Source organism: Centruroides vittatus, unplaced genomic scaffold (genome assembly GCF_030686945.1).
Source record: "Centruroides vittatus isolate TY-2023 unplaced genomic scaffold, ASM3068694v2 contig_1768, whole genome shotgun sequence".
Taxonomy (NCBI): Eukaryota; Metazoa; Arthropoda; class Arachnida; order Scorpiones; family Buthidae; genus Centruroides; species Centruroides vittatus.
Genome location: NW_027121079.1, coordinates 334,847 through 351,284, shown reverse-complemented (window position 1 = coordinate 351,284; position 16,438 = coordinate 334,847). Strand labels below are relative to the sequence as shown.

Genomic DNA, 16,438 nt, shown 5'->3' with positions numbered 1-16,438 from the left:
AACTAAAAAGCCATCAAAAAACTCATAGTGAAGAACGTCCTTTTAAATGCGATATTTGTAATAAGGGTTTTAAACAGAAAGGGACACTAAAAATACATCAAGAAACTCATAGTGAAGAACGTCCTTTTAAATGCGATACTTGCAATAAGGGTTTCAAATTGAAAGTGCAACTAAAAAGCCATCAAGAAACTCATAGCGAAGAACGTCCTTTCAAATGCGATATTTGTAATAAGAGTTTCAAATTGAAAGTGCAACTAAAAAGCCATCACGAAACTCATAGCAAAGAACGTCCTTTCAAATGTGATATTTGTAATAAGGGTTATAAACAAAAAAGCGATCTAAAAACCCATAAACAATCTCATAGTGAAGAACGTCCTTTTAAATGCGATACTTGTAATAAGGGTTTCAAATTGAAAGTGCAACTAAAAAGGCATCAAGAAACTCATAGCGAAGAACGTCCTTTCAAATGTGATATTTGTAATAAGGGTTATAAACAAAAAAGGATCTAAAAACCCATAAACAATCTCATAGTGAAGAACGTCCTTTTAAATGCGATACTTGTAATAAGGGTTTCAAATTGAAAGTGCAACTAAAAAGCCATCACGAAACTCATACTGATGTACGTAACTATTCTTCTTAGGTATGTGACAAAAGGTTTAAAACAAAAATTAAAAAAAATGTTTGTTAGCTCATAAAATCGTTCATAATGAGAATTTCAACCATACTTGTGATATATGTAACAAATATATTAAAACAAAACACTATTTGGCATGTCATGAAGTGATTAATAATCAATTTGACCATACTTGTCAGGTATGTAATTGAAGTTCTCTACGCAGTTCTAATTTAAAACGGCATATTCTTATACACAGCAATGAATACAAATATTTTTGTCACATATGTAACATATTTTAGAACAATAGGTTTTTTGGGACAGCATAAAATTGTTCATAGCGATAGAAAAAAGTATGTTTGTGACATGTAAAGAAAGCTATACTAATACAAATGCCTTAGCCAGACACTGTATTACTAAACATAAAAATATGTATGTATGCAATATTTGTAACAAACCATTTATGACTAGAAACACACTAGAAGAACATCTGAAAGTTCACATCTAAAGGTGTAATATTTGTAATAAAGAATTTAAAAGTAAACGCAATTTAATTAATCAGCAGAAAGTTCATTTTAACATAAAACCGTTTTGTTGTCCGAAGTTTTATGGACACAGATCATAAATACAATCTTCGTTAAGTTTGTGAAACAGGTATGTAACGAAGGTGTTTATATTAAAAGTTTTTTATTAAGCCATCAACTCGTTCATGAGAATCATCTGTATTTTGCAGCCATTGTAAAATCAAATTTAAAACAGAGACTAAACTGAAATTGCATTTAAAATTTTTTTCTTTACAAATACACTCGAATTATTTTATCAATATAATATCTGTGAACAGACCTACGCGTAGGGAGGTTTTATAAAAGTATATGATTACTTTTAATAATCAGATTAATTTCTATTGTGACATTTGTAAAAAGAAATTTACAACAACAGTCGAATTTCAAACTGATCAACAGTCTTATTTTTATTTCCAGTCATTATGTCTATATGTTTCATATTCCAGTTTCAAATATCTGTAATTAGGAATGATATAAATCTCAACCCAAGACACTGTAAGAATTCAATGTCAATCTTTATAACCGAGTTTGGAACAGTTGTTCATTCTGGTTGATTTAAATTTATCACGTGACTTATCTCGATAACATAAATTGTGTAGGAAATTTTCAGTCTCTGTATCTTTAGTCTGTGCCTTCATTTATATATTTATAATATACCGGAAATTCTCTCGCCAAGCAAGGCGAAATATTTTTTGTGACAAAATAAAGATTGAAGAATTAAAAAAAGCTTCAAGTCGAGCGTGACGTAGTGACGCTGTTCCTTAGCCATTCACGATGCCGTTTATATTCTGTGTTGCGTAAGTCTGAGGTTATTGCTCTCGGTGGTGTCGGTTGTTCTTATACTTTAAGATTTAGGATTTACCTGACCAATTTTACTCTTAGGTTACCTCTTACCTGGCAGTGTCTACGAGCGTGAACGCGCTTCCAAGCGGAGTTGACAAACTGGTTCAAGCAAATGATCGTGTCTGGAGTAACCGCGTTTAGCGTATAGCGACCACCAGATGACTCTTGTACTGTACCTGCACGTGCCGGAAGCAGCTACCAAGCAAGTTTGATCATCGCTTCCACTGCTCGCGCTTTTAACGAAATGGCTGATTTTGTACATAAATGAAAACAGAATGACAGACAACTTGTGTATATATGTTGTACGTACTTTAATTAATAATGTTTTACGTAATTTAATAATTCTTTTTTGTAAATGTAACGTTTTAAGAATAAAACATTTTTTAACTTCGTATTTTGTGAAGATTCTTTATATTTGTTGTAAATCTGGTTAGTGATAACAATTACCTGACTAATTTACAGTTTTAATGCTTGTTATATTTTCCATAGCAAGCAATTGACGAAGTCGTCTCGCCGCCAGTTTTTAAACAACACGCGTTCACTCTGGACAGAAGTCGCTTGCGAGTTGGACGCACGTAAAGTTTTTTTTCCGCTCGTGGTCGCTGGACGCTGCCACTAGAACGTAGCATTATGTTTACGTTAGGCAAAATAACGAGTCTTTTTAATACATCTTTGATGAATAGAAAGATGAATTTTATGTAGGGTGACCATCACTCAATGCTTAAAAGGGAGTACACTGTTGAGGGTATCCTCCGTGAACCCTGTTGACTCCCCGTGCTTTCCATTGTTTATACATGTATAAATAAAATACGGGAAATTAAATGTATGGAATGTGCAATAATCAGTGATAATATTAAACGACGAAAATCGTACATGAAGTAACAAATGTTGAGAAAGAAAACAAAAATTCAGTGCAGTGGATGATCGGTTAACGAACATAATTCGTTTTGAAGACATTGTTCGTTAATCGATTATCGATTTACAATAGGTTTTATGTGAATTTCATTAATTCGTTTTGGAAACTTCAAATAGTAGAAAATATGTACTTTCTTGTTACATTTATTTACATGTAATAATAAAAATGCATATACACACAGTCTTGCATTTTTATTAGTCGTGTTTTTTTCCGTTTGTGAGGTTTAAAGAATCTGTCTAATGTCGATTGTTTTTCTCTCTTCAGGATTTTTCAGAAGTAATTAATAGCATTGTAATTGTAGAGATCCCAAGCCTATTAACCTGAACGGGTTTGGATGTTATTCTAAGACCGTCGTTTTGACATCCTCCCACTTCTTTTAAGGATCTTTAATAGCAGATATCGGCATGTGTTTGTTATGTGAGATGTTCGTTATCCAAACATAAAAATTAGTGATGTAACGAATATTCGGTTACTACTCACTATTCGGCCTATCCGGCCTATTTTTCACTATTCGGCCGAATACCGAATACCTAAAAACAGGAGTAAGAAATAACAAAAACACAGTAAATTAATCATTTTGGAAACTTTTATTAACGCTAAACATTAAATTATGATTATTAAAGTTAATAAGAAATAGCGTCTAACTCTAGTAAATTATTTCGTAATTAAAATAATATTATAGCCTTTATCTAGCCCGATATCTTATGGCATTGATAGCGTGTAGGTTAGAATGTATGGGGCATTAATGTTATTGTTTAGTTAATTATGTTATATTCGTATTCTTGTATATTTTAATATTTTTTACGATATTTTAAAATGATTTACGAAACGTTTTATTGAAACTTATCGTATTTAATGAAAGAATTATTTATTTCTAGAAGATGAGTAACTAATATATAATTTATTTTATATATAAAGCAAAGAATGAGCATTTCTCATTATATGCAAAAGATAACATTTGAAATCATGTTAATTTTAAAAATATTGACAAAAACAATAGCAACAAAATATCACAAAACTTTACAAATAGAAACCCCCAATAATATATTTGAACTGTTCAACAACTGGGGAGAAACTAGACCATATGTCCCCACTAAAGTATATATCCTTAGGGTACTATTCAGTCTACAAATACGTAGTAAAAATAAAATTTTACTGCTTAATTAAAGAGTTAAAAAGATCGATTGCAAATAAAATAACTTATAAGTTATAACTTACATCTAAATACCAACAACTGCCGAATCATATCGGGCTATTTACGGCTATTACATAAATTATAAATTAATTTGGCACTAGAGGTAGACGTTAGTCTCCATCTCATATTAACTTTAATAATTATAATTTAATTAATAAATTTAAATAATTTAGACCTACTGGAAGAAAAAATCGTAATGACATCGGGCCAATAGAGAGCAGGGTGCGCGATCCTTGCATGATGAGGTTTGCGCGCTAATTTTTATATGTGCGTTAATCAAGCCGAATAGTTTGGCCGAATATTCGGCCATTCGACACGCTCCTGGCCGAATATTCGGTATTCGGCTGAGGCCGAATATACTATTCGTTACATCACTAATAAAAATCTTTCGCGAAAGTGTTCGTTATCTGATTTGTTCGTTAACCGATCACCCACTGTATTTTATTTAAAAAATCAAAAAAGTGAGTTCATGGCTGTCTACATTTTATATTTCAATTTTTTGCTTGCCATTTCTAGTAATTTGTTGTTGGCAAGAAGTGTTCTGTACATAACTGGGCATTCTTCTGTGAAGTTATTACACATTTAGAGTTCTGCTTTGAGAGAGTCTACTTTCGAACGATTTCTCTCATTTCTTCATAGTAAAGTTTTTATTGAGAAAATTTGTTAGGCATGAACATTGCTACATTCCATGGAGAAGATATAGGCACTGATTCTCTTTTGATCGTGAAAAGGATTTTTATGTCAATGTTATTAAATTACTTCAGTTAGCGTTTTTCACGGCTGCTGTTTACCACCCCTGGATTATTTATCATTATAAACTAGTTAAGTAACGCTGTATCAGCGTGTAGTCAGAACGAAGCTGCTCGCACCTTTATTTTCTAGATTATGAGGGAAAAAAGAATCATTTGTTCTCAACAATATATTTGATTTCTATTGGATCATTTAAAGGTACAAATATAAGGTCAAAATAAGCCATTAATTAATTGCTATGCTATCGTCTCATGAAATTCGGTCTATCATTATGGGTCTTTGACTTACAGATTGACTCGTAGCGATTTTTATTGTAACTCTTTAAAAATACTGAGTCAGTTATTTTTTTTCACTCGACTCAATGCAGCATAGGTAAGACCGATAGCTGTCTCTTTTTTTCTTATATCTATTTTGATTTTTGGAAGAGTTGTTTAAAAGTTACTGTGATTTATGTATAGTCATCGAGTATGCTAAGGTAAGGAAAAACTGGCTACGAGATCGCAATGGGGGGGGGTCGTCTAGTACCGGACGGCGGCTAGTATCGGACAAGCGTTGTTTCTATAATTTACTGCAAGTGGCAAAACCTGTGAAGACACCAGAATGTTAAGTGAATAAAAAAAGTTCAGGTTCCGCCATATCTAGTCAATCAGCAGTATTGTTGGCACGTGGCAGAAAATTTGGTATTTTTAAGTGTTTTGAGGGAACGAAGACGACTTCTGGTTGTCATAGTTTGCGTGAAAATAAAAACAAGTTGTTTTTTTTTTTGTTTATTGTTGAAAACAACATTTATTGTTCTTTAACTTGTAGGCCGGAAATCTTCTTAAGCTTACTAATACGTATGTGGTAACCGATGTTTTGTTCCATGATGTTTCGGGTTGTATCGGACGAAAATGTTTCGGTTTGTATGGGACAGAAGTGTTACGGGTTGTATCGGAAACAGTTTAAGGTTGATAAGAATTATATTCTGACGAAATGTTTTTGTTTTACGAGATAATATGTGTAAACTATGGCAGAAGAAAGAAAAGAAAAAAGAAGAAAAAGAAAGAATCTATGCAGCTTAGAGAAAACTGCTAGAAGAAAATCGTCTAAATAAAGAGAAACAAAGAAAGAAAACAGTAAATATGCCTAAATCAGTTCAAAAAAAAGAGAGAAGACCAAGAGACTCACTGCATCATCTGTGGTGAAACCTTTGAAGACGACTGGATTCAGTGTAGGATTTTTGAAGATTGGGTTCACGAAAATTGCGCCGATCTCGAAGGAAACAATTTGTTTTATGACTGTGAAGTTTGTGTTACCAAAAAAAGTAGACAGAATGCATTTGTCATAAAAACAAATTGTTAAATTTTCAAACTGTTAATTTTTTAATGTTTCTCATTTATACCATTCTTATCATGTATTAACTTAGCTTTATGATCTGTAATTTGTACTTTTATAAATTTCTCAGTAATAACTCTGCCTAATAATAAAAAGTTGTTTGTGGAACCGAAAGCTTCAAAGTGCTCTTGCAGATTTTTCTCTCCACAATTGAATTTGGTAAAAATATAATGACTGTAAAAAGTGTAAAAAAATGGTTAATATTTTTATATTACAAAATGAGTTTTAACAAGTGTTTTTATAAGACAGTGAAGTTTTGTATGGAATGATATCTGGACCAATTGAGCCGTAAATTTTTTTTTATAATATGAGTAATTCTTAGGTGTCCGGTACTAGACGACCTTCCCCTTTACTGCCATCGTTCGAAGAGCGTTTTATGGGGATTATTCGAAACAGACTACCATATATGAAAAGTCTTTGATAGCTGCCAATTCCACTAAAAGAAACAGAGGAAAAGCAGGAGGGCGAGCATTAAGAGCATATATAATGTAGCGTATAGTTTCTAGTGAACCATTGACGAGACCTCATTGCACCCATAAGTTGACTCTCAACATGACTCTGGCATTAACTGAAAGATTCAAATACTTGGAAAGACCAAGAGCTGAGTCATTATTGGATGAAGACGGGGCAATATCTGAGTGTTTTCAGATGCTATATAAGCAAGAGGGCATCCAGTTGACTGCAAGTAGTCTTCGTTGCTTTGTTTAACTTGCTCGTTTGTTGGATATAGCTCTACTGCCGTTTGGAACTGATCAAGTTAATTTCTGGATAAATAGGCTCGATTTCTTGTCGTCAGAATGTTCATATCTGTATCAGAGAAATCACCCGAAGCTAGATGTCGTAAGACATCTGTGAAGGAACTATCTGTGCAATTTTGTCTATGAGAATTACTATGTTCAATGAACTTCTCAAAAGAATCAAATGCGAATGTAATGTAATGTCCCAACAAGGTAGGGATGTTGTAGGGACATTACATTGTAAAAAATAAGACTCTTGTTAAAGATACTCCTCTCTACTCAGAGAGTAGAGAGGAGTATCTTTAACAGGAGGAAGCTGACGAAAATCACCAAACAAATAGATAAAGAATCCGCCAAACGTCTCATCTTTCTCGGAGTTTATCTCCCGCAATCTTCTCTCGATCATGTAAAGCAGTGTTTCTGAAACTTTTCGGTCCGCGATCTCCTTTTGCACTTAAAATTTCAAAGGACCCCCAAAGAATGAGTACGTGTAGGAAACATCCCGGAGGAAGGGGTTAAGTACTCTCTCATGGTCGCTCCAGTGCTGCCAGCTAAAAACGCATATCAACTAAAATAATATTGGAGTAGCCGAAGACATAGCCAAATATTGCAGCGCCACAGCACTAGCGAAAATTTAAATTTTCCGACTGAAAAGCTTTCGGTTGATCGGTTTTCGGATAATTGATGCTCTAGTGTATTTCTAACTCGACTTGCCTACATACGCAACGCTGCTAGCGAACACCGTACCAAATGACAATGTTATTCTCTCATAGTTTAGGCTGAGAGTGGAACTCGGAGATTCCCCAATAGCGCACAAATTTATGAATATTATATTTAGGCTCGTATTAAATTATTTATATTGTTTTTTATTATTTATATGTGCAATTTATTTAAGTAAAAAGTATTTTATATATTTGTTATTTTTATTATTTCTAAACATAAATTCATAGTAAATTTATAAAATATTTGAAAAAAAATTGATCTGGCATCAATTTTTCAGCGACCCTCCCAAATGTTTTTCGCGATTTCCACTGGAGGTTGCGGAGGTCAAATGTCAATGGTTGGTGCAAGAATGCTTTACAATGTAAAGCATTCTTGCTCATTGACATTTCATCGACGATGATGAATTTGAGCGACTTCATTTCAATCTGGAATCTCTGTGCAGCTTCTCCATTTAGAGATTGAAATTTCGTACTAACGATAGGAAGACGAAGGAGAGAATGGAACGTAAAGCCCTCAATATTGATCGCTGCTTCTCTACGTTTTTAAGAAAACTTTTTAAAACTTATTATTCTATGCAGTCGTAGAGAAACCGTGTTGTGCTAAATTGCTTATTCGAATTGTTAAACACAAGATCGTGTTTTTAACTTAATCACTTCGCTTTCGACTCCACCTTTATTTAGTCAACTAAATAAAGGTGGAGTCAAAAGCCAAGTGATTGAGTTAATAACACAATCTTGTGTTTAACAATTCGACTTATTATTCTATAAAGATTCTTTATATTTGTTGTTGTGTATCTAGTTAGCGATAACATTTACCTTTCGAAATTACCATTTTAATGCTTGGCATATTTTGCGACCACTAGATGACGCTTCTACACATGCGTGCAAGAAGCGACTAACACTTGACTTTATGCATTCCTTGTGTGAAAATTCGAACCCGCCAGAACCAAACCGCTAATAATCAAATATTTTATTGTTTGGTTCTCACGGAGAAAACATGAATAATGATGAACAACATTCGAATAATGCTGGTTGGTGAAACTGAGAAACGTGACCGAGACGATAAAAGGGGCGACGAGAGAGGAAAAGGGGTCGGTTACGTAGGGTCGATTAGACAGTGTGTGTGCGTCCCAAGTCCCGAGGGAACCCGACTTCGAACGAAGGAATACCTTGCCGAGGATACTTTAACTGGTAGCAAGATCGACTCGGATTAAGAGGTATGACTTCCCCCCCAAGTCGTGTAAACTCTCCCTCCGCGTATCCGAACTTAGGCGACAGTAGCTCGCCCTACTTGTATGTATTACTGTAGTCTTAATAAATTGTTGTTGTTGTTATACGTTGTAGATATCCTTTATTCGAGTATCGCTGCCGCTCTACCGTCTGACTCATCCTCTTCTGCACTCGCATAACGCGTGACGCGTAACAAAACCGAGCCGCCATCTTGACTTGGACAGGTCTCCCGGACCTGTTAGCCGAGAAAAAGGAGAAACACGACTCCGTCCACCTCCCGGCACCCACACTTGTCAACATTATAACTCTAGAATGAGTTGTCCAATCTTGATGAAATTTTCTAGGATGACTCATCGTCACTCAAGGATGAACAGATTAAAATTTCAACTTTCAAAAATGATCCATACTGAAGAAAAACGCGATCTCCAGTTCTACAAAAATGGTTCATTTTTCAGAGTTGAAATTTAAATCAGTTCATCCATGAAAGATGGTGAGTCATCCTAGAAAATTTCATCAAGATCGGACAACTCATTCTAGAGTTATAATGTTGACAAGGAATGCATGAAGTCAAGTATTATTCGTCACTTCGTTCCGACAATAATCCAGAGGTGGTAAACAGCAGCTGCGACTTATACCCTTCGTATAATTCATCTCTGTGAATATCGGGTTTATGCGTTTACCACATCGGAGAACTGTTAAAAAAATATGTCTCTTGTAGACTCAATTTTGGCACTTTGTAGTGAAGACTGTTTTCAGAGTAATCGTATCTGTCACTTAAATATTGTATTATTCTTTCATAGAAAACCTTAAAGTCTTCCTCACATTTCTCACAAGCATTAGGAGTTATTTGGCTAAATTCGGTTTTTACTGCAAATTCAAAAAATGCAACAGGGAAACGAGCGGACAAGTCCGGACGTGTGCTGCTGATGCGAAAGTCCTTACACAAACAGCAGTTCTGGAAATAACTCGACGAGAGAACAAGTATGGTAGAGAACTTCAGCGATGCCTAAAGGAGGATGCACACATGCGGCGCAGCAAGGAAAAGCGGCAGAATGACGTCACTTTTTCTCGCCGCAGAAGTCGATTTTGTGCCGCTTTTCTCGTGTCGCAAAAGTTGGTTGCATTTTATCTTTTTGGCGACCGCCTCCAAGACGCGTTTCTATCAGCTAATAAGAGTTCGTCTGGTAGTCACTTGAGAAAATACAACCACGTGGTGTTTTAATGGCGAAAAGTTCGACGTGGTTCACCGAGATAACAAACATCAGAATAAAGAGGAAACGATAATAAATTTAACACGAATTCTTCACAAATAATCATATATAATTTAATTCAAAGAACAAAACAACCGAATCTTACTCGAAATAGTATTCTTTATCGAGAGATCTTAATGGAGGAATAAGCCTATTTTGTACACCAGTTCTTTCTCGATCCAAGAAAATATCTCTAATCCAAAGTTTTCGTTCGAATATTCGACAAAATCTTCAAGCTAAATAAAGCAAGCCGTACAAAACAAAATTTGTAAACAGGTGGATAGCGGCTGTGTCGGTATCGTTCGCCATCTTGAATACTGAACGCATGCGCCGAAATGTAAGCTGATTGCCGCTGCCGCTTGTGTGGTTGTGCTGCCGCGTGGCGTAGATGCGTTTGCGACACCGCTTTTCCTTGCCGCGCCGCATGTGTGCATCCAGCTTAAGAGACCGTCAAGTGAGCTGGGGAAGACGTGGGTGTCGGCACTCGAAGCAACTTGCAAAGAAAACGTCTTTCCTTGTAGGGGGTCAGCAACAAATTTTAATAACTCAAACCTCGTCCACCTCGCAAGCCGCACTTGCAACTTCCGTCCAGTTAAAAGAAAAATTCAGCGGAAGTCGGAAGATGATTGTTTAGACCTTTCGTTCTTTCTGATGAACATTTGTGACGATTTGTAAACACTTGCTTAATTCTTTGGTGTCTTAACGAAGAAAATGGCCAAAGTGGTTTGGGCCATCTAGAAACGTTAATCATTTTCCTCTGTTCAATGAAAGTGAGTATCGAACTAGTATTATTATACACATTTTTCATCACACCCCTAAAAGGAGGACAAATCGATGTCTTACGCAAGGTGATTCCGCATGGAGAACAGAGTAGTCAAATGTCTGATATTCTGGCGAAAAGCCGGACGTCTGGTTACCCCCTATTTCACCAACAGACAATTAGGCAAATCGCAGGATTAACGGTTATCACTAATACAGGATTACTGATTTTTCGTTCCACCATTCTAACAGTGGCGTGCCGTGACATTTGATAACAGGGAAGCTGTGTTTCTGTAAGAAGCCGACTTCCAGGGGCAATCAGTTAACTGCGCGTCAGTACTGGTCTAGGGTCCATTCGTACATGGGTGGTGGCTGTAGAGACAAAGACGACAAGTATCTGACAAAAACCCGTTTATTATAACATAAAATAAACATATACTATGTACAAAATAGTTTGCTTTAGAACAATCAGCCGTTCAGACGTCCTGAGAGTCGATGTGGTTCTTCGATGGTCGATCGAAGGTGGCCCCGGGACAGTGGCGTTGACAAGTCCGTAAGGTACGGGGAGACTTCGTCCGTTGGCGTCGGAGACGCGGTCTAAGTCCGAAGTTGCACGGGTTACAGGTTGGCACAATAGACGAGGAACTGTTTTTTTGCGCGTCGACACACGGCGTTTTGGTTATTCGGAACGTTAACCGAGTGCCAGGTGTCCTCGATTGTCGGAGATTATATCAATCTCCGTTCTTTCTTTCATCCACTTTGATTGGTCGTTCTCCCTCAATCACGCTTCCCGAGTGGTTGATCCCTCGTTACTAAACGTAACGAGACTCTTACCTGGAGAGTGAGAAAAATCAAAATCGAAGACGAATTCGATCTTCCACCGATCCTAGGACGACTTCCTTCCACGATTTATGGTTTCTGCCTGGCAGTTTGATATAAACAATGGGTGTCCGACTACAAACGACTTTTACCTATGTTTTTTAAACTAATACATTTTTCTCTAAATTAACCGTTTTTTCGAGTCTTTCGTGGCGGGTCAGACCCGTCCGGTACGTGACATTTCCATAAAAGTTTTAAACAAATACTGGAAATGACAAAAATAAACAATTTATGTATTTTAATTCTAAAATACAAATAATACATACATAATACAAATTGATACGATACAAACAATGATAGAAAAACTTGTTTTTTAATTTTTTATAAACTAATTCTATTAGGCGATTTTTCCGCAAAGTCGTTAATTACTTTATCATAAAAGTCGCTTGTCGTCGACTCCATCAACGTATTTAAAAGAACTTTTTCTATCAAGCAACGCTAGCGACGACAATCTTTCCTCCGACCGAGTGTTCCTGGCCAATGTATGAATTCGCTCCGTAGTCGAAAAACTGCACTCATAAGACCCACTGGTAGATGGTACAGCAAAAATTAACGATATTAAATCATATAATTCTTTTATTACGTCTTCGTTCGGATCGACATTAATTATAATACTACTTTCTATGTCTAAGAGTTACTTGTCAATATAGTCCTGACACGAATATAAATATTGCGATTCGCTATGTAATTTAGAAAAATAAAAAAATTTCCCATAAAATTTACTTAATTTAAAGAATTAAAAACACGCTTGGAAATATTGTTAATAATTTTAACATTATGAAAAACATTTAAAAGTAATAAAAATTCTAAAGATTTTATGTCTGAAAATCTGTCAATATAATTATAATTTTCTTTTAACTATACTGTAATTAAATATAACTTTGCAAAAGAACGTACATAGAAATAACATTGACTACTCTTTACTTTTTAAATCTTAAATAATTCACTTAGTCAGATAACTCCCTACACAGTGGCTAAGGAATAGAACCGTTGGAAGCGTTACACGTGTGTAGTTTCCACCAGCTAAACCGGCCGAGGTTGGTGCTCTGTAAAGCGCATGCGCCAATGCCCTCTGGCTACTTTACACCATTCAGTTATTCTGGCCGTGAAAGCTGTCTCGTAAGCGCTTCCATTCCGCCACTGACATTCGAATATACAATAGCAATCTTATCGTTTTTTTCACATATAGTATAGATTTTAATAAGATACATAATGCGGTTATAATAAAATATTAATTTTAATTAATTCAAAGTACGTTAAAATATGAAAATTTATATTTTAAAAAATACAAGGGAAGGTCATTGAAAGGTGGAAGGGCGCTTCCACCGCTTCCAATGACGGCACGCCACTGCATTCTAAGATTAGACGTAATCTGGCATTAGTAACTAATCCACCGAATTCGGGCGATTAGTGTACTAATCTCGACAAACATGGCGGAAGATTTGTCTTACTTTGCAGAGTACGTGTATGAAAACGAAATAATGCAAAATTACTTTCGAATTCCACGACGATTAATTTGTGATCGATCCAATCCTATTGAAAAGTTTGACGATCAACTGTTTATAAAAAGGTATAGGCTTTCTAAAAGAACTGTTGTACATGTATGTGACGAAATCAAGCACCTCTTACCATCATATAATACAAGAAGAAACCATCCTATATCACCTCTATTGCAGTTATTGATTACTTTACGTTTTTATGCCACTAGAAACTTTTATCACGAAGTAGGAGGTCTGACTTCAACATCGAAATCAAGCGTATGTAGGATAATTAAAACTGTATCTAAAGCTTTGGGGAGCCTTTCAAAAAAGTACATCGCATTTCCATCGACTATGCTGGAATACAGGAAAATCATTAAAAATTTGGTTAATGTTACCTATGATTCTAAGATGGCGGCTCGTCTCTGATTGCAGCAAATAGAAGGGAAACAGTGGGGACGCACGTTTTAACCTAACCTAATCTATTCTAATAATTTTGTTGGTGATAATTATGGTAATTTATTAGAATAGGTTAGGTTAGAACGTGCGTCCCCACTGTTTCCCCTCTTCTATTTGCTGCAATCAGAGACGAGCCGCCATCTTAGAACCATAGGTAACATTAACCAAAAATTTTATGATATTGCTAAGTTTCCAGGTGTTATAGTTGCTATAGACTGTACTCATATTCCAATTTCATCTCCTGGAACAAATGCAGAATTATTTAGAAATAGGAAAGGTTATTTTTCAATCAATACCTCAGGTATGTTAAATTTTATATTATTTTTTATCAGAGTGTTTACATGAATAAATTCTGTATGTATTTTTAGGCAGTCAGTGATGCTAATTTACTAATAAGAAACTTAGTAGCAAGATGGGCTTGATCAGTACATGATTCTACAATATTTAATAATTCAGAATTATGTCTGAAATTTGAGAATAGAGTTTCTCCTGTCACATGCTATCTTCTAGGAGATGGTGGCTATCCCTGCAAACCATATTTGATGACACCACTTTTAAACCCAACAACAAATGTAGAAGTTAAATATAATGCTGCTCATATTGAAACTAGAAGCACAGTAGAGAGACTATTTGGAATATGGAAGAGTAGACTTCCTGTTCTAAGGTTTGGTCTTTGAACTAAACTAGAAACATCAGTTGTTATTATTGTTGCTACTGTTCTCCACAATATAGCTATACTATACAAGGATGATTCACTTTGTTTAGATATGGTTATTCAGCCCGAAGAATGTAATGGAGATGATGCTCGGGATTGGACTGTTCAAGGCGGAACAGCTGTTAGGAATACAATAATACAAGCTTTCAATGAACGAGAAATATGTAGTTATTAATTTCTTATTGAGATTTGTGTGTAATTACAGACTCTGATATGCATAATTCATAAATAAAGCATTATAAAATTCAAATGAAACTTTTGTAAAATAGTTTATTTTTTGTATAAATAAAATTTGTTTATACAGTATATATATAATCTATTTGATTATCAGTTGTGTTTGGTAAGTTAATTAAACACAATGCAAATTAATATAGACAGTATTGTATTTAATAATAAACAACAAAAGTTTCTTGGAAAATGTTAGTTTTCCAGATTATGCTTCCAGTTTTTAATAAATTAGTAGATAGAAACATATTTCTAGTTAAAAAGTTACAGAACTTGAAAACAAAAAGAAATAAAAATTGTTATATACTGTATATAGACCGTTTATTTTGAAAGTGGTGTAAGTCCATTTTTTCTTCTTTAAAGATATTTAAACGTTTGCCTTTTAGTTGATTCAAAAATATAAATAAAGTGTACTAAGTTTGACAATGTTTTTATGACTTTAGAAATATGTAAGTTAATTGCAAAATAATTGAACTTTACAGTTCAATAATTTTGAAAGTGGTGCAAGTCCATTAATGGCCCAGAAAAATACATTAATTTAGTTAAATTCACATAGAAGTCTTTATGCAATTAACTTACATATTTCTAAAGTCATAGAAACATTGTCAAACTTAGTACACTTTATTTATATTTTTGAATCAACTAAAATACATGTTTAAATATCTCAAAAGAAGAAAAACTCATTAAATTTCTATTATGTAAAACTCAATTTCACTTGAAACACATTGTGTTTTATTCTGATTTTGTTTATATATAATAACAAGAAATAAATATTTTTAATGTTCAGAATAAACAATACAATTTTACTTATTGTTAAACTCTTTTATGATAAGTTTATCATTATGAGCTACCATTAGACATCACTTTTTATTTAGGTTCATTACATGGATTTTTTTTCCATTCTATCAAATTGTACATTTATGGGTAAAATTCATAGTTTTACTCCTCAGTTATAAGGGGCTGTCCATAATGATGTCCACAGGAAGGGAGGGAGGAGGTTAATGAAATCTTCGATAATATTGTTTCCATCTCAGCGATAATACCGTGATGTTTAGGAATGATGCTTGAATTTAAAGATTGAACATTTTTCACAGCTTCGAAAATTTTTTCTTTACCTTTCATAATTGTTTTTACCGTCGATTCCAGTAGATAAAACTTCTTTGCCAATTCACAAATTTTCATTTTTTTACCAAAGTCTTTAATAATGTTAACTTTACATTCCGAAGATAAAGTTTTTGTTTTCTTGTTTGATGCAGAAGAATCAGTTCAACTTCGTTTGGATGATATAGTAGTCTCTCAACTCTGTAAAAATAACAAACACAGAAATAAATAACAAAAATAAATTGTAGCTATGCGTCGATTCCGCCTGACACATCTGAACATGTAAGCTGAACAATAGTGTGGGGAGAGTGAATAATCAAGAGTTGAGTGGCGCTCAAACAAAAGACAGATGGACGAGATTTGAAAATCGCATAACTCCGAGATCGCGTAAGTCGGGTAGCGTAAGTCAAGGTATTACTGTATAAGGAAAACAATTAATAACTTTGCTAAAGGAAAAAGAGCTTCAATTGCTTATTTAAATAATCGAAATGTAGTAACAGTTGATAACAAAATTTATAAATATAATACAGTTTCTAAGACAATAGAAGAACAAATTTCAACTTGACTGGGAGGACGTACATCGGTACTTTCGTAAAATTGTGAAGGGGTTGTAAATAACCTAATTCTTT

The 16,438-nt window shown here is 34.5% G+C and overlaps 2 protein-coding genes across 2 annotated transcripts in view; one reads left to right on the top strand and one right to left on the bottom strand.

Moving 5' to 3' along the window:
• Positions 1-16,438, bottom strand: part of LOC136969233 (zinc finger protein 271-like) — a 320,380-nt gene that overhangs the window by 54,279 nt on the left and 249,663 nt on the right. The gene's annotated exons all lie outside the window — the stretch shown is intronic.
• LOC136969224 (zinc finger protein 208-like) overlaps positions 1-16,438 on the top strand; it is a 72,753-nt gene that overhangs the window by 24,219 nt on the left and 32,096 nt on the right. The window contains 2 exon segments of the mRNA XM_067263313.1: positions 2-486; positions 689-813. Coding sequence (XP_067119414.1) covers positions 2-486; positions 689-813 — 610 coding nt within the window.